The sequence below is a fragment of the Pinus tabuliformis genome, chromosome X (assembly GCF_031772625.1).
Source record: "Pinus tabuliformis cultivar Carrire ecotype Pingquan chromosome X, CPIR1, whole genome shotgun sequence".
NCBI lineage: Eukaryota > Viridiplantae > Streptophyta > Pinopsida > Pinales > Pinaceae > Pinus > Pinus tabuliformis.
Genome location: NC_142308.1, coordinates 188,058,401 through 188,082,359, shown reverse-complemented (window position 1 = coordinate 188,082,359; position 23,959 = coordinate 188,058,401). Strand labels below are relative to the sequence as shown.

At 35.9% G+C, this 23,959-nt stretch overlaps 1 protein-coding gene across 6 annotated transcripts; it reads right to left on the bottom strand.

Moving 5' to 3' along the window:
- Positions 1-2,830: 2,830 nt before the first annotated feature.
- LOC149139056 (uncharacterized) lies at positions 2,831-19,473 on the bottom strand. Of its 6 annotated transcripts, none has more exons than XM_089449051.1 (6): positions 19,075-19,471; positions 13,589-13,679; positions 13,056-13,100; positions 12,519-12,614; positions 3,278-3,435; positions 2,838-3,157 (listed from the first exon to the last, which is right to left on the bottom strand). In XM_089449051.1, exons 2-5 carry the CDS (start codon positions 13,642-13,644, stop codon positions 3,303-3,305), a joined length of 330 nt encoding a protein of 109 aa, XP_089305177.1. In that variant the 5' UTR covers positions 13,645-13,679; positions 19,075-19,471; the 3' UTR covers positions 2,838-3,157; positions 3,278-3,302. The 6 variants fall into 6 exon arrangements, 3 of the variants coding, with proteins under 3 accessions (XP_089305178.1, XP_089305177.1, XP_089305176.1); XM_089449050.1 differs by having other exon boundaries at positions 2,840-3,157; positions 13,056-13,136; XM_089449052.1 differs by lacking the exon at positions 12,519-12,614 and having other exon boundaries at positions 2,831-3,157; positions 13,056-13,136; positions 19,075-19,473.
- Between the last annotated feature and the right edge of the window lie 4,486 nt (positions 19,474-23,959).

Sequence of the window (23,959 nt, the reverse complement as noted above, 5' to 3'; positions counted from 1 at the left end):
CATGTTATAACCTACTAATAACATGCAGCTAGCCAACACAAATGAGATCTCCCAAACACACTTTTAGGTTGTCAATGTATTTTCTTTGAGTTCTTTGCTAAGATAGTAATGGATCCTTGCTAAAAGAGCAATACTTCAGCACAAAGGAGACATGTTATGACTTACTAGTAAGCATGGCCTTGGCTAACACAATATACATCTCCCACACACTCCTTTAGGTTATCAATGTATATGCCAAAAATGTTAGGGGAAAAGGGACATCCTTGCTTGACTTCAATATTGCATTTAATTTCTTTTGACTAACTTTTAGTGGTCCTAAGCTTGGAAATAACATTCTCGTATATAATTGTCACAACAACTCTCAAATTGAGCTGGAACATTCTGTCTTCTATCGCCTTCAATAGCTTTGTTCTAGAAATGGTGTGTCTAAAGTCAATAAAATAATGGAAGAGATTGGTTTTATTATTATAGAATTCCTCTACAATTAACCAAAGAGTAACAAAATGTTCCACGTTAAATGATATCCCATAAACCCTTATACTATACATTTCAAATCAAAGGATAATCCTCTTTTCCAAGGAAAGCATGTATAGCTTGGGTAAGATCTGGGTAATCATAATGACCCTAAAATTAGAGAAGATGTTTTAATCTCCACAGTTAATGATAGGAACAATATGTTAATATAGTGATCACACTTGAGGGGTGATGAATCAATATCGCAGACACTTATACCAAATTAAACATTTTTACAATTTGATCATAACAAAAAAAATATGACAAAACATCAATAAACATAATCATCACATAAACACATAAAAACAACAAATGGATGTTGAAACCCTTGCAAGAGAAAACCAAAAATATTTTGTTTTCATCTATTTCAATCTTTAATACATTAAGTTGTAGCACCAACCTACTGGAGGCACAAACCCCTAAAATGATTTATAGGAACCAACTCACTAGAGGCTCCAACCCAGAATAAATTTGTAGGAACCGACCTATTGGAAGCACCCAACTCATTCTTCAATCTCAAACAGACTACATTTCATAATATTTTGATATTGGTTCCCCAAGTCTCAATAACAATACTCTTTATGTTTATATCATCACTGTATGTTCGCCGATCTACAACCATACTAGCTTCTTCAATTCTTATTCTGATCTTGTAACTAAAAATTGTCCATGATCCCAGAACATAACAGCCAGAAAAATATAACTTCTTCACTACAAAAATGCAGCGTCATAAATCATCAAGTCACCCTCTGTATGGCATCCACTTCCCATTTTCTAGAAATTAAATTGGACATTAAAAATACCGCGAAAAGGATAATAAAAATTATTCAATAGACAAAATCGATTTTTCAGGGCACCTTATATAGAAGGCACGTTCACATTTCTACATAATGCACTTTTTCGGTTGTAACAAAATTCACCTTCTAGCATGCCAGTAACCCCACAGAAAACAAAAGTTTAGACAATATTACAGCAGCAACGAATTTCAAGTGAATTGACCGGAACGCCCAAAAGCCACCATGTGCGAATTACGCGCACGAGAGTGGACACTAAATTTGTCACTTTGAGTTTAGATTTCCTCCTCATGTTTTAGAAAACAGTGAATAGGAAGAAACCTTGTCATTATATATATATATATATATTGTTTTTCAAGTTGTCTGTTAGGTTTGCCCATGGGCATGTAAGCTGTAAGGTTACCTGACAATAGCACTTGGTCTGGGCCACACCAGCGCTTAGCTTATTGAATTTTTTGGCATGTCTTCTCTCTTTTACATGGCACAACAACTAGTGCGAAATTTAATATTAGGTAACATTGCTTACTAGACTCATTCTCAATTGTGCTAGTAAAACTTAACATCTTTCAAATAATAAAAATGTATAAAGTAATTGTTTATAAAGTTACATAATAATAATAATGATATTTTTTAAATATATCAGTATTCATATTATATAAAATTAAGATTTGAAATAATATTATTAAATTTATTTTTATAATAATAAGTTAAAATCTACATTTTTAAAAAACGAAATTTATTTGGATAATGTCATTCATATATCGGTATTAATTTTTTTACATAAAGAAATAATTAATAGTATAAGCTAATCTAGTTTTGAGTAGATTTTATTATTATATTTTAAATTTATTAACCAATTCAATTTCGTTTACAAAATTATAACTAGCATTTGCACCTAGTGTTGCAAAGAAAACGCCGTAAGGCATAGTGTGTGGAAGAATATTGAAACGTGATAGGCTTTTGCGGGCTTTTTTGGAAGCAAGGGTCGATGAATTCGAGCTTTTATTTGAGGGAGCGATGCCGAAAACCGTTGAAATGGAATGCAAGGAGACATAAATATGCATTGAACCTGTTTAGAGACCTTTTTTTGTTGTTGGGAAAAACTGTGGAGTTAAAGGTGAAGATAAATGAACGAGTCCATGTGAACAACAATCGGGCAACCATATTGATTTGGAAAGGGCTATCTAAGAAATCATTGTTCAAATGGGAAATTAAATTAATATGCGAACAACAACCAAGCAACCATGTTGATTTGGAAAGGGCTATTTAAGAAATCATTACTGAAATTGAAAATTAAATTAATATGAAGATATATTGAAAACATGTATTATAATCATTAAAGTTAATTGATTTTGTAAACAAAATATGTTAAAACCCATTGACAATGAAATGGTTGTGAGGAAATAAACTATCAAAATGGCATTGATGTCGAAACATCCCTTTTTTAAGTTTGAAACGAGAAACACAAATAGTTGGGGGGACATGAACTATCAAAATGTTATTTGATGTTGAAACATCCTTTTTTAAGTGTGAAATGGAAAATACAAATATTGTATTGTAACATCCTTTTTAAAGTTTGAAATGGAAAATACAAAGTGTGTTGTAACATTCTTTTTAAAGATAGAAATGGAAAACACAAATAGTTGTGAGGAAACAAACAATGAAAACGGTATTCGATCTTGAAACATCTTTTTTCAAGTTTGAAATGGAAAATACAAACAGTGAATCGTAACAAAAGAGGTTCGAGAAGGAATATAATAGTCTAAAGAACATTGTGCTTGTCATTCCATATTTGAAGTTGTATGAAAACATGGTGGAGGCAGCGAAGGCCTGAAGAAGCAGCAATGGACCTGCAAAATTTATATTTTGTTAGAATTAGTAATATGTAAACCAGTTGCAGAAATTTATTAGCAATACTCTGCAGGTGAGTTGCGTTAAAATGAATCTGGAATGAATGGTAATGAAGTTACCTTTGCTATGGGGATCCATATATTGTTAGTGGAAGATGCATGGTGAATAACGGCATATTGAACACCATTGGAGGTCAATGCACAGCTGGAGACGCAGTTTTTTTGCTTGCCAATCTACATGTAGTTGTGTAGTTATGTTATTTCTGAGCCCATGTGGCCTGTTGCAAAAGAAAGAAAAGGTAAGAATGAGATGTATAGACAATATAAAGACATTCTAATATTTGCTTATTTACTAATAATGATTAAAGTTTGTTGTTGTTGAAAGATATGGAAAGTATGTTAAGAAATAGAATGAGGCAAATAAATGGAGGAAACCTTTTGGCGATGTCAAAGTACGGGTTGGAGCAGATTATCTGGAGGCGGCATTGAACGGAGAATTTCCTCCGCGTGTTTTCTGCGAGCAATGTTTTTGTTGTCCTTCATTTTACTATAACGATCGAAACTGAATGCGGGGTTAATCCGGAGATCTTGCAGAGAAGGCACTCTTGAAATAGCTGTGAATGTGAGACCTTGACGTTCTGTTTTTCCAATGTCAATTGTTGCTTTCGGAAGGGTCATACCTTGAGATTTATGTATGGTTAAAGCCCAAGCCATCTTCAGTGGAATTTGTGCACGACCATTTCTTTTTACTGTTGGAATAGGCAAGTGAGTGGGGTTTCTTTCATCCCAAAGAGGCCCAATGTACTTGGGGAAATCTACAACAACAAATGTTGGAATTTGTGGTGGTGCAGTTGATTCTTTGTAAAAGATGGTTACAATTTTTCCAAGGGAACCATTAACAAGACCGGCTGAAACCCAAAGGTTGGAAGTCAACATAACTTTTTCGCCATTGCATAGCAATACAATTCGCTCAAGTTGCTCATCTTCAGGGGAAAGACTGGAATATGTGGTGTCATCTTCAGCAATGGATCGTGCGATAGGAGTGTTAAGAGATTTCATCATTTGCTTATTATGGACCGTTGTTTGAGCATTTGTTGGAAATAGATGCATGGAATCATGGAATGAACATATTTCTTCTTCTGATAAAAAGGAATCTGTGCGCGACATGAGTATGTTGTAGTCATCGATTGTTGGATTTGCATCTCTAATGTTCTGGAGAATGTTCCTGAAAGTAACCTGTGCGATGTCGTCGCCTTGTTGACGAAATATTGTGTCCAATGTGATGACTGTGTTGAAGGTGTTCCACAGTGCGCTTCCGTGGCTCGTCCCTGCATACAGAGGTATGTCTTTGACGGGTGGTAGCTGACCGAGATCACCAACCAATATTATGGAACAACCACCGAAAGGAGTGTTTCTTTGGTGGGGAAATGCCTCGCGAAGACGTTCATCAATATGGCTGAGAAGCTTTGGCCCAATGAAGCTCATTTCATCGATCAGTATGTATCTTATATGCCTGAGTTCTTCCTGGAATTTTGCAAGAGCACTACCTTCTAACGGAATAAGATCCTTTATAGGAAGGTGCAAAGCAGAATGGATTGTCGATGCTTGTATGTTGAAGGCAGCAACCCCTGTAGGGGCGAGGAGCATGATCGGTGAAGGTTCCAGGCTTGCAAGGCCTATGAGCATATCTTTGATGCAATTAATAAGGAGGGATTTTCCCGTACCAGCAGTGCCTTGTATTATCATTCTGAGAGCAGGTAAATAATCCTTCCTAGCAAAATGATTAAAAACAATAGTTAGAGCTTTTCTTTGCATTGGAGATAATGTAGGAAGGGTCGGCAGGGTATGTTGATGTGTTTGAAGAATGCGGTGGATGGAGCGGCTATTCTCAATGAATTGTATTGCATTATTTTGTAGATCCAATGGGATAGTGGTATGATTCCAGTTATGGGTGTCATCAAAGCCACGAAGACCAAGCATGTCAAGGTCGTTTATGAGAAGCTCATTTGTAGGGTGTAATTGGGAAAGTAATTCCCATTCATTTATTTCCATGGCGTCTGCTAGATTGGCTTCATTCATAGTTGAGGTATCATTTGCAACAGATTCAATATCAGATAGTGTGCGGTGTTGATGCCAAGGATTGTAGAATGGACGAAATGTTTGCCAATTTGTGATGAATTCTGCAGTAGAATCTCCTATATCTTGTACGATACGGCGAAAAGGTTTGTATAGCATAAGCTCAACCCTGCAAAAGTCAGCGTAGCAAGGTTCTGTTGTGGATGGTATGGAGGAGTAACGTGGTATGACCCGAACAATTGCCTTTGTAGGCCTTTGTTTCCATTTGCTTGTTTTGCGACGAGGATCATATGACCAGGATCTTGCCAACTCTATTAGTGATGTGGACTCCAGGGTAGAAGGGCGTTGGATATATGTATCTATGAAGTGCGGGGATGTAGTGGAGGCGGCGTCCGTTTGTGGAAGGCGCATAAGAATTTTTTGGTTTACATTTAAAGAAATGAATGGCCGACTACATAATGTTAACGGTAATTTTTGCAGCATATGGCAGGTTTCTTGGGCTCCAATGTCACGATCAACAAGGGTTTCAGCAAGAAATTTTCGAAATGCAGATGTTGCTGGGTCAGCAATGGGTGAAGCAAGGACAATTCTACGTAGCATGTCGTGGAAGCTTTCAGATTTTTTTTCTGCTTTGGATGCATATTTGGCGATATATTTTTGTACAGCGTGTATGGAGAGCACTAGTTGGCAGTCAACATTTGCACGCCAAATAGATAGGATGGTAGGGTTATGGCTATTGAGTCGATCGTCGTTCCGAGCAGGGGTGTATGTTTTTTGGCCATTGGAATCAATGAATAAGGTTGATTTTGGATGTAATTCCCACAGTGCTTTATAACGACATTGGAGTGAGGATCCATTTTTTCTTAGGCACGTGCTTTCTGAGTATTTTGTGTGACGTTCAACACAATTGACGAGTTGTTCATAGTCACTGAAAGGATTGGTTCTGAAGATTTGCGGTGTGGAGAACAGGCAAGGGTCTTCGGGATTTGTCCAAGCATTTGGTTGGTTTGAATTCGAAGGAGCACGAGGGTTCCAAGCGGAAATATATTTTTTGAAGAACTGCCTTGCAATATCGACTGCTTCTGTGTCTTCCCAGTTGAGATTCTCCATATCAGGTGCATTTTCTATCCAAAGGAAACCATGGATGTGCGCAGATCCCCTATGTTGCCATTCATACCTAACAAGAATGCGTTTTTTGTAAGATAATTTTGCAACAGGTGAGGAATGATGTTTAGAGTTCTTGGAGGAAAAAAAATGCGGTAGAATGCGTACCTGTACCAGTAATCTTTTGTATTCAGGTGTTTCTCCAAGATAATCTCACGAAATGTTGTGAATCTATGGTGCATATATAGCGATGTTAAATGTGGGTTAGAGATAATGTTATCATTTCTCCACTTTTGTTGTTTTCCAATATCAATAGGAAGACATCCGGGCATGACTGTATGAAGATCAGGCCATTTTGTATCAGCTGCACTTAATGTGAAGAAGAATGTCGGGCAACCGAGTTGAGATATCATGTCCATTAGTTCATTTTTAGCTTTGTGCCAAAATGACGTTGTTCCATGTAAAGAGCTACCGAATCGCATGACTTGCTCCGCCAAGTGCTCATCTGGAAATTGTTCTAATCGGATGTTTAGATCTTGAATAGATATTGGAAAGTTATCTGTGATGCTTTTTTTCACAAAAATCGACGCTGTTGCTTGACTGCGATGCCGCATCATGAGATTATATATATAATAACGAAAGCGTGGGTGGCTTCCAAATCTGTTATCGTAGTAACGTATGAGATGAAGTGCATATTCATGTAACTGCACTGCTTTCATTCTTGGCTGATTTGGCATTGCAGTGCCTGTCGGGAAAAGGGCGGGGAAAGCCATAGAGAGTAGACCTTCTGTGTTGTATTCATTGACTGGCGATAAACCAATTGTTGGCCACTCAATTGTAGTATCAGATTGGTGGTTGTAAGTATGCAAATAATGGCGGATTTCTTGGATTTCTGTATTTGTATTGGGTATGATGGGTACGAACGATGATGTTTGGCCAGCGGATGGGTCTGTGAAATCTTCGGTGAGCTCATGGGGTGGTTCAAGTGGAAGGCGAATAGTGGTTTCTGTAGTATTGGAATGGTGAAGGGAGGAGGAGACATCGGTGGGGATTGCTGGTAAGGATGCCAGTGCATTGGAATCAATACGAACATTCTTATAGTATGGGTCATTAGCCAATTTGTATTCCAATGCAGCGAGAACGCGATGTCTACTGACAATGAAATCATAAGCCTTATGGTCATTACTATGACGCGTGACAATTAGGATGTCCAAGTGCTCAACACGTCGTGGCAACATGTTTGCGATTTTTGTTATGTCTTGAGGAAAACAAATTGTGTGGCCACTGTATTTATACTGGCCACCACGTGCATGTGTTACCTGCAGTATAGGGTTAACCCTAGCAATGAGCATTTCTTCTATTTGCGAAAGAGACGTAAGGGCAGCTGGTTGAGGGCCAGGGTCCATGTTGTTTGATAATGAGAAGCGATGACCCTTTGTTTCAGAGGCGCATCTAGAGCAGCAATCCATGTGGTTGGAATTGCGGATATGTATTCCAGGATATGATTCAAGACAAATGGAGCATGGGCATTTAGGTGGAAGTTTATCAAGCTTTGAACGGAAATCTCGATGTGCTTGATCGGTATAAACGTTGCTGAAAGCATGTGCAAAGGAGGGGTTAGGGCAACGAGGCATGGATGTATTTGTTTGAGAGGTTTGCTGAGAAGATAAAGAGCCTGATAATTGCAAGGGAGGATTGTTTTCAGGGTGGGCCATTTCAGACGAGGAAGGTTGGTCACCCTTTTGTTTTTTGTGTTTTTGACATTCTATGTTGTTTTTTTTTGCTTGGTAAAGCTCACGACGCCGTGCATTTATTCGTTCTTTATTTGTTGCATAGTATCTTCGAGCACGTTCATTATTAGAAGAAGAAGCCATTCGCAAAATTTATGGTACCTATAAGCAAGGGAGGGGAAAACAAGAATGTTATTTAGAGACAACAACCACGTTATTGTATGAAAGCGAAAGAAGGGTAAAAAATACAAGCGAAAGCGAAAGAAGGGGAAAAAAATCTAAGTTCTGAATAGTGGCATGTGAATTTTTTTATTTGAGAAATGTTTTTGAAAGAACGTATTAGTATTTTTTCTGCATACATGTAGGTAGTTTTATGTGTAAAGTTGATAAAAGGAAAAAAAAAAATGTGATTTTGTCTACAAACATAATGCTAGATACAATGGAGAAGAAATATTTATTTCAATGGTATATAAGAAATTTTCATAAGAAGACATGCAACAATATATCTTGTAAAGTTGTATTTATAAAATTGGACAATAGGAATTGCCAAAAAGCAAGGAACACATTCTGCAATATTTATCTACAATGTCGAGATGCTCTGAATTTCTCGAATGATGTTTTTACATTCTGTCGTGAAATGCAGTTTTTCTTGTTTTATGATAACGCATTTCAATCATGGGACTTCTTTAAAAGCTTCTGTCTTCACCGAAAGTGTGAAGATATGATCTGTCCATAGAGCTCTAGAGACAATTTCCTTGATTAGTTCTGGATCTGAAGATAATAGATAGAAGTCTTTGGCATTATTTCCAAGAATTGTAGAGCCCGCGTCTTCGAAAGCAACAGTTGAAGCCAATTCACCAGTGTGATCCTGTATGTCGATTTTCAATAAGTATCTGTAATCACAGTCGCTTACTTCAGCGTTGCATTTTGGACAGAACCACACCCCTGTATTTTGTGGAATAAGTTTTTTCATGCATTTTTTCCCACCAACAATCGACGGGCAAGAAATGTAGTAAAAACTATCCATACCAATTTTTGTTATTGTGCCCTTTAATTGGAAAAATGTTGGTTTCTCTAAGGAATCCATAATGTAAATGTCAACAATTGTTATTTTTTTTTGTTGGGGGCAAAAAGGAGATCTTGTTGTCAAAGATGTTGAAGCAGCAGTCGAGCCTTCTTTTTTAAACCACGACTTTAGCGTATGGGCCTCTTCAATGTCAGGATCTACAAGAACAATGGATCTCGTTGTAGTGCCGATATTTTTCCCATTAAATTCTCCAACACGTGCAGATTTGATTGCAATGATGGGGTTATTGCCTGTAGCACATAGGGAGGAGATTTCCTGTGAAATGGCATTAAAATTATCGCCCCAAAAGATTGCATCTATGCTATACCCTGACATGTCTTGAAGCTGTATTGTTTGTTTATTGACTTCAGAGCCATCTTTTCTACGTATAGTGCATACACTGGAAATGTTTGTGACAACACCCAAAATATCAACAATGGAGTTGACGTTTGTTGTTCTGATATCATCAATTGATTTTATACTGAATTGCACTGCTGGATTATGTTTTTTTTCACTGGCAACATGTTCTATGGTAGATGTTGCATTCAACAAAATTTCCCAGTCATTGTTCAAGTGGTTGTATTGCTTATTAGCCATTTTCACATTCCCTTTAGAAACAATGTAGACATTTCCATTTTGGATTTTGTCGAAAAAATAATCTGCGACATTGTTGAAACATGTAATATGTATTTCTCCACCCTCTGTATCGAACAGGTCAAAGCCAAACACTTTACCGGGTCCGTATTGATTCTGAAACTGTCGAAGAGCTGTTTTCCTTTGGACGTATCCTTTTATGCACCAGTTTGAGTGGTAAGGGTTTAACGATTTGATGGGAATTTGAACCGGTTGAACGGACGGGGTTGGAGTAGTTGGAAGAGGGCAGGGCCTTTTTGATGGAGGATGTGGATCCGATGAGGATGGAGAGTTTTCATCAGATGTGATGGGGATACTCATAGTTTTTGGATTGCCAATTAAGGGTGCAAATGAAGTAGATATTTCAAAGTCTATTAGCTTTATAGACCTACACGACAAATGAGAGTCAAAGGAATAACTGTTAGAAGCGGTTGTGTTATAAGTAAAAGAATGTTAAATTTGAAATAAGAAATTTATAACAAACTTACGTTGAAGGACCAATAGCTGAGGTAGTCCAACTTTTAACATTTATAATAGAACCCTTTTGTAGCAAGCCTGTTGCTACGAGATCATTGAAATCTTTTGGAAGCATGATGTGTTTCTTATGTGTTCCGTCTGAAATTGCAGTACGATATCGTGGAGTTGATTTTTGCATTGGTTGTATTGGCTCAAGCTCAGCAATTTGCAGGTATGGTTGAATATGAGTTGATCCAGATAACATTGAGGAAATTGCATTTTCAGTGAGGTTTGATGTCATTTTCTGGTACAAAACAAAACACAAAAATGTTGAAGGAAGCATGTTTAGTTTTTTTCTAAATGAGTGGGCATCTAAGCTTATAAACATAATGAAGAAAGATATTTATTACAACATCTTTATACGTTCATTTTTTTTTAAGCATACTTCCACGAAGCGCCATGTGGTTGCTGATTTGATTGCCCAAAAATCATGGTGTTTTGAACGACAGAGGTTGAGAAAAGCCATAGCAGGAGGCGAAGTGCAAGCCCTGGAAGGGACAATGTAGCCATATGAGGTACACCAACATCTCCCCTAGAGGAAAAGGGAGCAGGGGAAATCCTTGATTGGCGAACAACATTTTGTCAAACTGAGACCAACGAGGGAGCAGTGATGTTATTCCGATTTGAATAAATTGTATGACACTTCGACACAACTTGCTTTTTCAATTTTCAAGAGACGAGAAAAAGCTAAAGACGATTCTAGTCGCCTTCGATTTGGGCAACTCTAGTATCAGCTGGTTGCTGAGTTGATTGATCGAGAATCAAGGCGTTTTGAACGGTAGAGGTCGAGAAAAAGTATATTGGCAGGGCAATTGCAAGCCCTGGAAGGGTCAATGTAGCCATATGAGGTGCACCAACATCTCCCCTAGAGGAAAAGGGAGCAGGATTCCTCCATGGGGAAATCCTTGAATGGTGGACTCCATTTTCTTACCCTAAGACCAACGAGGGAACAGTGAGGTTATTACGATTTAAATAAATTTTATGACACTTTGACACAATTTGCTTTTTCATTTTTTAAGAGTCGAGAAAAAGCTAAAGATGACTCTAGTCACCTTCAATTTTTAATGAGCCTAAAGTGACAAGTGCTCAGATGGTCCTTTTCTTTTAAGGAGTCTGAAAAGGAATGAAAGTGACTACTCTGTGAGGTTATTCCGATTTAAATAAATTTTATGACACTTTGACACAATTTGCTTTTTCATTTTTTAAGAGTCGAGAAAAAGCTAAAGATGACTCTAGTCGCCTTCAATTTTTAATGAGCCTGAAGTGACAAGTGCTCAGATGGTCCTTTTCTTTTAAGGAGTCTGAAAAGGAACGAAAGTGACTACTCTGGATATCTAGACAGGGGGATTACCAAACCAATCGCAAAACTGCAGAATACTTTTTATGGTACGGCAGTCAATCTTCCCGAATGTTGTGTTCAGTGCATTGCGATCGATAGGGCGGCAGACACGGCTTCCTAAGGATAAAGGATATAGCCTACTGTGGTCTCCCAATATATACTCGACGGTACGTGGGAGCACAAGTCCGTACTGGCACTTGTCATTTCAAAGAGGAGGAATCACCCAACCTACGATGAAAGTGATAGTTACCAGGCTTTACGACGCCGGAACACGTCTCTAGCCTAGACTTCTAAATGGTGTGCGTTAGGTTCCAAAGCGTTTTTATGTTTATTGAAATGTATTTTACAGTTGATCTTTCTTAAGAAGTTTGCCTTTAAGGTTGATCGCGTGATGTACATATACAATTCCTAAATATGCAATCTAAGATGATAAACAATCGTTTACTTTCTTTTTTTGCAATGAAAATCCTAGCTACTAAGGAAAGAGAAGCGAAACTGTTTGAACATAGAGCAGAGAGCACACGTAAAGCCCTAAATCAATTTCCACATGCATTCTAAATGTAAATGTACATGCATGTATTTGTTTTCCGCTTTCTTAATGTGTGGATGACAAAAAAAATGACAAGTGGAATATAATATCAATACACACTAAAAAACAAGACAGCCACGATGGCACCACTTTGCATTAGTTAAACACAAAGGAATAAAGTTTAAATTATCAAGAAAGCATATATATAACTGAATCATTTCAATCGGAAAATAATTTTGAATGAAAGTTATAAGACTCTTTAGTTGCTCAGTGGCTAATGTACAATTGATGGAAGAGGATTTTGTATCATGGCCCATGGATGAAATAGAAATGAAGCAAAAACTCGGAAAGGAGATTAAGGTTGTTACCAGAGATGAAGCAATATAGAAAACGCCCAGAAATGTCTGTCAATGCTGAAAGTTGGATTTCCCAGTGACAAAACAGAGCAGGCCAAGGCAAAGTATCTGTATTTAACATTGATGTGTGAGTAACCAACACAAGCTGCACAGTGCTATGCAAATTAATAGTCTTTGCGAGAAGAAAACCCAACATAATCCACACAATCTAATCCTCGCAAGGAAGGTTTTGCAGGGATTTAAAGGTTTTCTTATGTTATAAAATCCTAGGCAAATGTGGGTGCCCCAGCAAATAAAAATGTTTACCATAATACCCACTTACTATTAAGCATTGTCTCCAAAGGAACTTGAACAATATGATAAAAGACTGATCTTTTACTTCTACAATATACATAATGTTAAATATATGGAAAACACTTTCTGCTTTCAAGTAAGACTCTATAGTTGCTGAGTGGCTAATGTACAATTGATGGAAGAGGATTTTCTATCATGGTCCATGGATGAAATAGAAATGAAGCAAAAACTCGGAAAGGAGATTAAGGTTGTTACCGGAGTTGAAGCAATACAGAGAACGTCCAGAAATGTCCTTCAATGCTGAAAGTTGAACAGCAACTACAAATTAGTTTGCAACTGCTTCACACATAGTAAAAAATGGATATTGTCAGATAAAGGCAGGGAGAAATTCAATAACAAAACAGAGATTAAACTACGTGCAAGATGATCCGAGAACAAGTAGTTTAATATCATCTTTTAATATAATTTGATGGTTAAAAAAATATGTTGCATCATTCAAAAGTTATCAATTCAAATTTACAGATAGAATATGCATGACTTTGCACACTAAAAATAGAATATGCATAACTTTGCAAACTTAAATAGTGATTTCAGAAGTAAAATATATAAATACATTTTATGAGTCAAATTACTTCCAAAATGGCCCTTCTAGCATTATAATTAATGTCACAAATATCTTTGGGGGAATATATGGCCAAACTTTTTTGAAATATCAAAAAAATAGCAGAGAAGCAAATTAGCATGGAAAGATATACATTCTCTAACCGAAGTCTGAGAAGAAAACTAACCACAAAAATGTTGAGATGAAAAATGCTGTAGATTTCTGACACGAGATGTCTTCCATTTCTTCAAAATGATGTAGTAGACACAGAACCCACCCTATCCCATATAAAAATCAATTACTTCAATGAAACGTAACCATATATTGTGCATTTTAAACTTCCAAACATACGGAGGGTGCTCATTTGACAAGAGAATTGAAATCTGAATACTGAGAAAGATTGTTGTGTTTGTCTGCTTGGGAAATCAACTTGGGAAATCAAGAGTAATCACATAAGTTTTAGTGGATCCACCAAAGAAATTGTCACAGATCTTGAGTTGGGTTCCCATATTTGACAGAAGAAACAGAGGACCATAGGAGATCTAGACTTAGTATGATGATTTGGTGGTTTTCAGCATTTGGGTTTATACATTTGGCACAAAGATGAAATTGGCCCATAGGTTTTTCAGGAGCAGGAGATGGATTTGTCATTGAACTGTTAATTTTGAGTCTACTATAGCTACATTATTGAGCTATAAAGTCCTTACATTTTGTAGTTGGGTGTTAATAATCATGAAGAGCAACAATTCATGTCAATGGATCAGCAGTTCTTCAGGAAGAGCTGGAAGGATATTAGAGGATATGGTGGTATGCATGACTTATGCTTCCATTTTACATGCAAAAGCAGAAAATAACCATATGCATAGTCTAGCCACTGAAAAGAGAATGCAAAACAAAACACTTGAGGTAACATATTAACAACTCAATTACGAACACCTAGCAGAAATATCTTCTCATTATTAATTATTGATATTCTACATGGAAAATGAAGTAGATAATGTAGCTCTGAGATGATGAGAAAATTATTTGTTGAATATAGAATGTTAAGGTAAAGAATTTAGTTAAGAGGTGAAAAATATATTCCTCCAAAATAGGATAAAGGACAGCTGGTTTAGATAGGTGGCAGAGGATCAGTAGGCAGAAGATTACTTAATATTTAAGTTGATTGTGTAAATGGACAGCTTCTGTGTGAACAACAGCTATTGTTTGCATCTCATTAGGTTCAGTGATATTACTGTGTGTAATCACCATCGCTCTGAGAGTTTTTTGGAGAAATCTTGAAGCCTAGTGAACAAATCTTGAACCACTCACTTATCATTTCTCATCACTAATAAGTTTTTTCATGACATATGGTATATACTTTTACTAAACTTCAAGATTGACACTATAATAGATTTATAAAGAAGCCGTCATATATAACCATGTTCCATCTCCAAATTAACACATTCAACTCGAAAACTCTAGAAATATGCATCTCAAATATAACCCTGAACAGTTTCTTAGAAATTAATAGCTTCAAAAATCAGAAGATAAAGCTCTTCAACATAGCTCCAACGGTAGCAAGCTCTAGCTGCACCTTTCTGCTACAGGCTCAACAATATTCACACGTTTAGGATGGTTGTATGGATCCACAATTTACAACTCAAGATGGCTCAACAACAACACAACATTCGAGAAAGGCTCCACGACTCCAACGCTCCAACAGTCAACGCTTTGGATAATGCTATTTCAAGTCACACAAGTTGACCACAATTTCCTATTGTGTCCTAGACGAGTTCTGTAATGATATGATCTTATTTCAGAAAATGTTGTCCTTTTACATCCTTCAACACAAATTTCTATATCAGAATGTGACTCCCTAAAGGCTAAAACCAATCCTTTACGGCTAGATTAAGTTGCACATGTAGGATGTGTAAATGGATGTGCTAACTCTGAAAATCCCATATTCTTTAATATAATGAAAAATGCTGTAGATTTCTGACACGAGATGTCTTCCATTTCTTCAAAATGATGTAGTAGACACAGAACCCACCCTATCCCATATAAAAATCAATTACTTCAATGAAACGTAACCATATATTGTGCATTTTAAACTTCCAAACATACGGAGGGTGCTCATTTGACAAGAGAATTGAAATCTGAATACTGAGAAAGATTGTTGTGTTTGTCTGCTTGGGAAATCAACTTGGGAAATCAAGAGTAATCACATAAGTTTTAGTGGATCCACCAAAGAAATTGTCACAGATCTTGAGTTGGGTTCCCATATTTGACAGAAGAAACAGAGGACCATAGGAGATCCAGACTTAGTATGATGATTTGGTGGTTTTCAGCATTTGGGTTTATACATTTGGCACAAAGATGAAATTGGCCCATAGGTTTTTCAGGAGCAGGAGATGGATCTGTCATTGAACTGTTAATTTTGAGTCTACTATAGCTACATTATTGAGCTATAAAGTCCTTACATTTTGTAGTTGGGTGTTAATAATCATGAAGAGCAACAATTCATGTCAATGGATCAGCAGTTCTTCAGGAAGAGCTGGAAGGATATTAGAGGATATGGTGGTATGCATGACTTATGCTTCCATTTTACATGCAAAAGCAGAAAATAACCATATGCATAGTCTAGCCACTGAAAAGAGAATGCAAAACAAAACACTTGAGGTAACATATGAACAACTCAATTACGAACACCTAGCAGAAATATCTTCTCATTATTAATTATTGATATTCTACATGGAAAATGAAGTAGATAATGTAGCTCTGAGATGATGAGAAAATTATTTGTTGAATATAGAATGTTAAGGTAAAGAATTTAGTTAAGAGGTGAAAAATATATTCCTCCAAAATAGGATAAAGGACAGCTGGTGAAGATAGGTGGCAGAGGATCAGTAGGCAGAAGATTACTTAAGATTTAAGTTGATTGTGTAAATGGACAGCTTCTGTGTGAACAACAGCTATTGTTTGCATCTCATTAGGTTCAGTGATATTACTGTGTGTAATCACCATCGCTCTGAGAGTTTTTTGGAGAAATCTTGAAGCCTAGTGAACAAATCTTGAACCAGAAGTAGAAGAAGTACCTTTTGGGGCAGAGCTTGGGTTAACTTTTGGAGCAATTTGGTAACTTTCACATTCTGAGCGATGAAGAAGTGCACAAGGGAATGAAAAGCAGTGAATTGAAGAAAATGTTTGAATAACATAGCTTTCTTCCTAATGTTGAAAAAATTGTTGCATAAAAAGAAACCGCACCTGAATCAAAATCTGATGCTAAATTCTGAGGATCTGGTATAACAGTAGATTCTACACAAAATGGTGAAACCATCTGAACTCTTCATCAGTAAGTGAATCATGGAAAGGTTTCAATACCATGTTTTTTTTAGGCATCTCTATTAGAGATCTTAGTTCCTGGTCGGAAGCTACAAAACAGAGCTTTGCATGGAGATCTTGTTTTGTTTAGAATCTAGTTTCATGGTTTCAATTTGCATTGATATGGAAAATTAATTGTTGGTACCATCTTGATGAAGATCCCAAGTGTTTGAAGTAGTTACCAATACCTTTGTAACATGAAAAGGGGTTAGTTCTGCATTATGACAGGATGACTCTCTCGCTAGATGATTGGGTCATTACAGTAGCATTTAATTTTATGTTACAATGGTTAAGTTTTGAGACTGGAGAAATTCTTGATACAGCAGATAAAGCTCATGATGGGGATATCACTGATATGGTTTAGGCACCTCAGCCTCTTGCAACATAAAGTGGTCTCACAACTATTTCAGCTACGACCAGCAATGAAAAAAAGGTGAAATTTTGGAGTTGTCTCTGTTTAATTGAATGGACTGTGTGCCTTGACAAAAAAGTAAGTGACATGTTGAGGTAACATATGAACAACTCAATTACGAACACCTAGCAGAAATATCTTCTCATTATTAATTATGGATATTCTACATGGAAAATGAAGTAGATAATGTAGCTCTGAGATGATGAGAAAATTCAACCTAACAGTGATGTGCTATCATTCACAGAAAATAAACAGTGATATGAAAGCAAGATCCACAAGAACCCCAAATCAGTGTCAAGTCAAGTCAGATAAGGTTTGCTTTGATAGCCATTTCATTGACTTGAAAAGGAAACAATCTGTCAAATCCCTATAATGGATGTCCCATTTCAAAACAAAAAGCATATGAACAACTCAATTACGAACACCTAGCAGAAATATCTTCTCATTATTAATTATTGATATTCTACATGGAAAATGAAGTAGATAATGTAGCTCTGAGATGATGAGAAAATTATTTGCTGAATATAGAATGTTAAGGTAAAGAATTTAGTTAAGAGGTGAAAAATATATTCCTCCAAAATAGGATAAAGGACAGCTGGTGAAGATAGGTGGCAGAGGATCAGTAGGCAGAAGATTACTTAAGATTTAAGTTGATTGTGTAAATGGACAGCTTCTGTGTGAACAACAGCTATTGTTTGCATCTCATTAGGTTCAGTGATATTACTGTGTGTAATCACCATCGCTCTGAGAGTTTTTTGGAGAAATCTTGAAGCCTAGTGAACAAATCTTGAACCACTCACTTGTCATCTCTCATCACTAATAAGTTTTTTCATGACATATGGTATATACTTTTACTAAACTTCAAGATTGACACTATAATAGATTTATAAAGAAGCCGTCATATATAACCATGTTCCATCTCCAAATTAACACATTCAACTCGAAAACTCTAGAAATATGCATCTCAAATATAACCCTGAACAGTTTCTCAGAAATTAATAGCTTCAAAAATCAGAAGATAAAGCTCTTCAACATAGCTCCAACGGTAGCAAGCTCTAGCTGCACCTTTCTGCTACAGGCTCAACAATATTCACACGTTTAGGATGGTTGTATGGATCCACAATTTACAACTCAAGATGGCTCAACAACAACACAACATTCCAGAAAGGCTCCACGACTCCAACGCTCCAACAGGCAACGCTTTGGATAATGCTATTTCAAGTCACACAAGTTGACCACAATTTCCTATTGTGTCCTAGACGAGTTCTGTAATGATATGATCTTATTTCAGAAAATGTTGTCCTTTTACATCCTTCAACACAAATTTCTATATCAGAATGTGACTCCCTAAAGGCTAAAACCAATCATTTACGGCTAGATTAAGTTGCACATGTAGGATGTGTAAATGGATGTGCTAACTCTGAAAATCCCATATTCTTTAATATAATGAAAAATGCTGTAGATTTCTGACACGAGATGTCTTCCATTTCTTCAAAATGATGTAGTAGACACAGAACCCACCCTATCCCATATAAAAATCAATTACTTCAATTAAACGTAACCATATATTGTGCATTTTAAACTTCCAAACATACGGAGGGTGCTCATTTGACAAGAGAATTGAAATCTGAATACTGAGAAAGATTGTTGTGTTTCTCTGCTTGGGAAATCAAGAGTAATCACGCATCAGGCAGCAATTAAAATCGGCAGCAATTATAATAGTACTGTTCTCGACATTCAAGCACACACTTTACAAATTTTGTAATTCAAACAGTGAAATAATTCAAACAGCGAAAGTATTTCAGCATCAGGCAGCAATTAAAATCGGCAGCAATTATAATAGTACTGTTCTCGACATTCAAGAAGAAGAGCTGAGCAACCGGATACAGAGTTCGTACCTTGAAGGACTTAGATCATAACTGGATACTTGACCAACCCAGAAAGCACGTAACCTTATAGAACAGACAGCGATGTAGTATGAACAGTAGGAAAACGTAAACGAGGAGGGTTTGATAGCTGTGGGTGGAACCTTAAATAGCTATTAATCCACTGAATCATGGAGGCCAAATAACTGTCCACAAAGAATGTATGCGAAGAGTCTCTGCGCCACCAGGCAGTCTATGCGAAGGCAGCAGAAGAGTCTTATCGCAGAGTCTCTTTGCCAGCATGCTAAGGCAGCAGAAGAGTCTTATCGCAGAGTCTCTTTGCCACCAGGCAGTCTATGCCAAGGCAGCAGAAGAGTCTCATGGCCAGCAGGCGAGCTCTGGGTTTTCATGGCCCATTAGCATGGGAAAATATCATTTTTTTTTATAAATAAAACAGATTAAATGAACGGCTGAGAACACTCCAATCATCTAACACACAAAATCAATGGCTCACGATCGCACACCTCACATTTTAGGGAGATCTTTCTCAGAGGGAACGCCTTACGGCGTAATTATATATATATATATATATATATATATATATATATATATATATAGATATATATATAAACTTCGTGTGAAAAGTGAAGATTGCTCGTTGTATTTATTAAAATTTAACAATACCAATATGAGAAAGACCAATTATTTGTCATGGCAAGTAAGAGTTTTTTTTGTTTATAAAATTTGGCAATTATGATGATGGTTAACGTAGGCTGAGACCAAACATTGGTCTATCGAACCTAAAGAAACAAATTATTTATTTTGATTAAAGATTTTATTCATATGCTCAAAAATCTTGGAGAGAAGCCTCCCGAGCTCACTATAATTTTGACATTGTAAAAAGGTAGGAAGGTGAGCATTGATATATTACTAACACAACCACATAAAAAATATTAATGTGGTTGATATAGCCAAACACTTCATTTGTATCTACCATTGATAAATATGTAATAATAGAAATAAGAATACAAAAAAATCTATTGCAATAGACATATTATTACTATCATTATAATTAATAATTATTAATATTGCATTTATTAAAATTTAACAAAGCCCATATGAAAAAGACAAATTAGTCGTTATTGCAAGTGAGGGTTTTTTCCTTTTAAAAATTTCAGTAATTATATTACTAACACAACCACATAAAAAAGATTAATGTGGTTGATATAGCCAAAGACTTCATTCGTATCTTCCATTGACAAATATGTAACAATAGAAATAACAATACAAAAAAACTATTGAAATAAAACTATTATTATTATCATTATAATTAATAATAATTATTTCTATATAATAATTATTATTCAATATTAATGGTTATTTATTATTATTTAATTTTAAATTATGTAATCTAAAATATATACCCTAGCAAATGATATTACAAACCTAGGGATTGAAAGCAAATCTACAGTATTATAAATCCAAGGGAATAATATTAACCCGAGGGATAATAAACCCAAGGGGATAATTCTAAAAACCTAGGGTTTATACTCCCTTGGGTTTTTAGTATTAATCCGTTATGTTTATTATTCCCTTGGGTTTATAATATCAATCCCTTGGGATAAGCGATTCAACCACATTTTAGAAAAAATTCTCAAAAACGAATGAAAATCACATGAATCTAACAGCACATTACATAAGAATATCAATCTAAGGATTCATATTCCTAGAGTATAATATTATCCATAGCATTATAATATTAATCTTTTAGGTTCAATATAAATCATGGTCATCCAAAGGTTTATATACCTTGGATTTATAATATTTGTCCCTTGGAATTAATAATATTAGTCCCTTGGGTTTATAATACCTTGGGGTTTTAGTATTAACCCTTGGGTTTATAATATCAATCCCTTACATTCATAAGGGATCATATTTCTAGGGTTTAATACTAAAACTCCAAGCGATTATAAACCCAAGTCAATAATATTAACGTAAGCGATTAATACTAAAAATCCAAGGAATTATAAACCCAAGGGAATAATATTAAACCCTAGGGATTAATATTATAAACCCATGGTATATAACCCTAAGATAAATATTATAAACCCTAAAATAAACATGGTTGACCATGGTTGAGAATGTTTGATTTTCATGTTGAGGCAATTCTTCTCACAATGTGACGTTGCACTATGGTTGACAATATTTATTCTAGGGTTTATATACCTTGCGTTTATAATATTAATTCCTTGGATTCAATATTATTCCCTTTGGATTTATAATCCATTAGGTTTAATACTAAAAATGCAGGGAGTTATAAACCCTATGGAATAATATTAAATCTTAGGGATTAATATTAATTACAAACCCTATGAATAATATTATACCCTCGAAATATGAAACCTTAAATCAATAAACCCAAGAGAATAATAAACCCAAGGGGTCAATACTAAAATCTCAAGGGATTATAAACCCAAGGGAATAATATTAATCCAATGGATAATAAACTAAAGAGATTAATACTAAAAACCACAAGGTTTATATAAACCCTTAAAAAAATATGGTTTACCATGAAGGACCATGGTTGATTTTCATATTGACAAAATCTATGCCACAATGCGATGTTGGACCATGGTTGACCATGATTGATTCTCATATTCTCAGAAATATTGTCATAAAGTGATTTTGGACCATGGTTGTCAAGGTTGGCCAAGGTTGATTTTCATATTGGGGAATTCTTTCTCATAATGGAATGTTAGGCCATGGTTAACCATGGTTGTCACAATCAAATGTTGGAATATGGTTGACCATGGTTATCACAATGTGACGTTGGACCATGAGAAAATCCTTGTCAAATTGTGATCATGGTTATTAACCATAGTTGACCATGTTTGACCATGGTTGACGTTCATATTGAGACAATATTTGTCATAATACAACGTAGGACAATGGGTAACTATGGTTGACCATGGTTAACTATGAAAGACCATTGTTGACCATGATTAGCCATGGTTGGCGATAATTGATTTTCATATCGAGACAATCTTTGTCACAATGTGATATTGGACAATGCACGACCATAGTTGAACCCTTAGATTAATGAATCCAAGGGTTTGATATTATAAACCGTAGAGATCAATAACCCAAAGGATTATGAACCCAAGGGATTAATATTAAATTTTAGGAACCGTAAGACAAACATAGTTAGCTATGGTTGATTTTCATATTGATACCTCATACCTTGTTCCACCATGGTTGAACCCTTACATTAATAAATCCAAGTGTTTGATATTAGAAACCCAATATAACAATAAACCTAGGGGGCTAATACTAAAAAGCCAAGGGATTATGAACCCGAGGGAATAATATTAGACCCAAGGGATTAATATTATAAACCCAAGGTATATAAAACCCAAGATAAATATTATAAACCCTAAAATAAACATTGTTGACAATGATTGATATTATAAACCCAAGGGATTAATACTAAAAACCATGCTGATTATAAATTCAAGGAAAAAATATTAAACCCAATGGGATAATATTAATATATGGATCCTTACATTAATAAACCCATTAATATATGGACCCTTACATTAACAAACCCATTAATATAATTTCAATATATGAACCCTTACAATATTAAACCCAACCGATTATGAACCCATAGGATTAATACTAAAATCCCAATGGATTATAAACCCTAAAATAAACAATGTTGACCATAGTTGATGAGGGTTAATTTTCAGAGAGGAAATTCGTGTCACAATGCGACATTAGACCACTGTTGACCATGATTGATTTTCATATCGAGACAATCTTTGTTTCAATGTGACGTTGGACCATGCTTAACAAAAGGAACTAAGGGATAACCACCAAGGGGCTAAAGGTATCAGAATTGTGTGATTTGGTAACGTTTCTTTTATATGAGTTACGATATGTTGTGGCTATGATGTAATAATATGGAGAATTAAACGGGTGAATGGGTTAACAAATAGAGATTAAATCAAAACCAATGAAGATCTACAGAGAAGAACTAATGAGATGAAGAAAGCCATCCTCTACATCCCCTGCATGTCTTGTAGATTTAAATAAGGGACAGAGTGGCCATTACTGAGTACTTTCAAGGTCTGTGAAGCAATGAATAAGCATCAGAAGTCACGATAGAGTGTGTATGTTGACTGGGATTAAATTCTCAGTAGATACGATTAAATAGGGAGTTAATGAAGAACTCGGAAGTCCATTGTTATGATTAATGCCATGAAAAATTTCATCCATTAGACACAACAATAGGATGGGGATCCATACATAGGTACACTCAAGAAGTTAGTGGAAAGAGGAAGTAGAGACAACATGGTGCAGTGTGCAACATAGGATCAAAACCATTGATTTCCATCAACTAAAAGTGGGGAAGAGTGTATTGTTGAAGAGTTCAGCAAGGAGACGAGAGTGTGTGTTGTGAAACGAGTGCAAGAGAAGAACTTAAAAGTGTCAAGTAGAGAGCCCGTGTGAGAGAAGACAAAGGGATGAGGATATGTTGTTGTGAGCCAAGGTTAAAGTGTTGTTGTGTAAGACCAAATGAGTCTATGGAACAGTAGAGGAACAAGAGTAGAAGTTGTTTTTGCAACCCACTAGATTGATATTTTTCCATAATTGTATATGCCTCTCTTTTCAGTTTCAAAATTGTATGAAAACTAAAACAATGGCAAGAGCAGGTGGTGGCCTAAATTTAGAAGAGGTTGGTGCCTCTTAGCAGGTAGGTGCTTGCTAACCTAAGGGGGCCATTTCCTCTTGTGAGTGGGTGCTCACCAACAAACTAATGTAATTAAGTAGTTGTTAATTTACATCATAAACAACAACAAATTGGTAGTTTTTCGCTTTGGTTTTCCACCTGAAAAACCCAGTGTTAATATGTCTG

What these genes read in the sequence shown, in the direction of transcription:
- LOC149139056 (XM_089449050.1), bottom strand. Translation starts at nt 13,644, where the DNA reads ATGGAAGACATCTCGTGTCAGAAATCTACAGCATTTTTCATCTCAACA. An exon ending in TCTGTATTGCTTCAACTCCG is followed by an intron (nt 12,615 to 13,055) that starts GTAACAACCTTA and finishes TGTTAAATACAG; the next exon opens with ATACTTTGCCTTGGCCTGCT. An exon ending in TCTATATTGCTTCATCTCTG is followed by an intron (nt 3,436 to 12,518) that starts GTAACAACCTTA and finishes CTTTTGCAACAG; the next exon opens with GCCACATGGGCTCAGAAATA.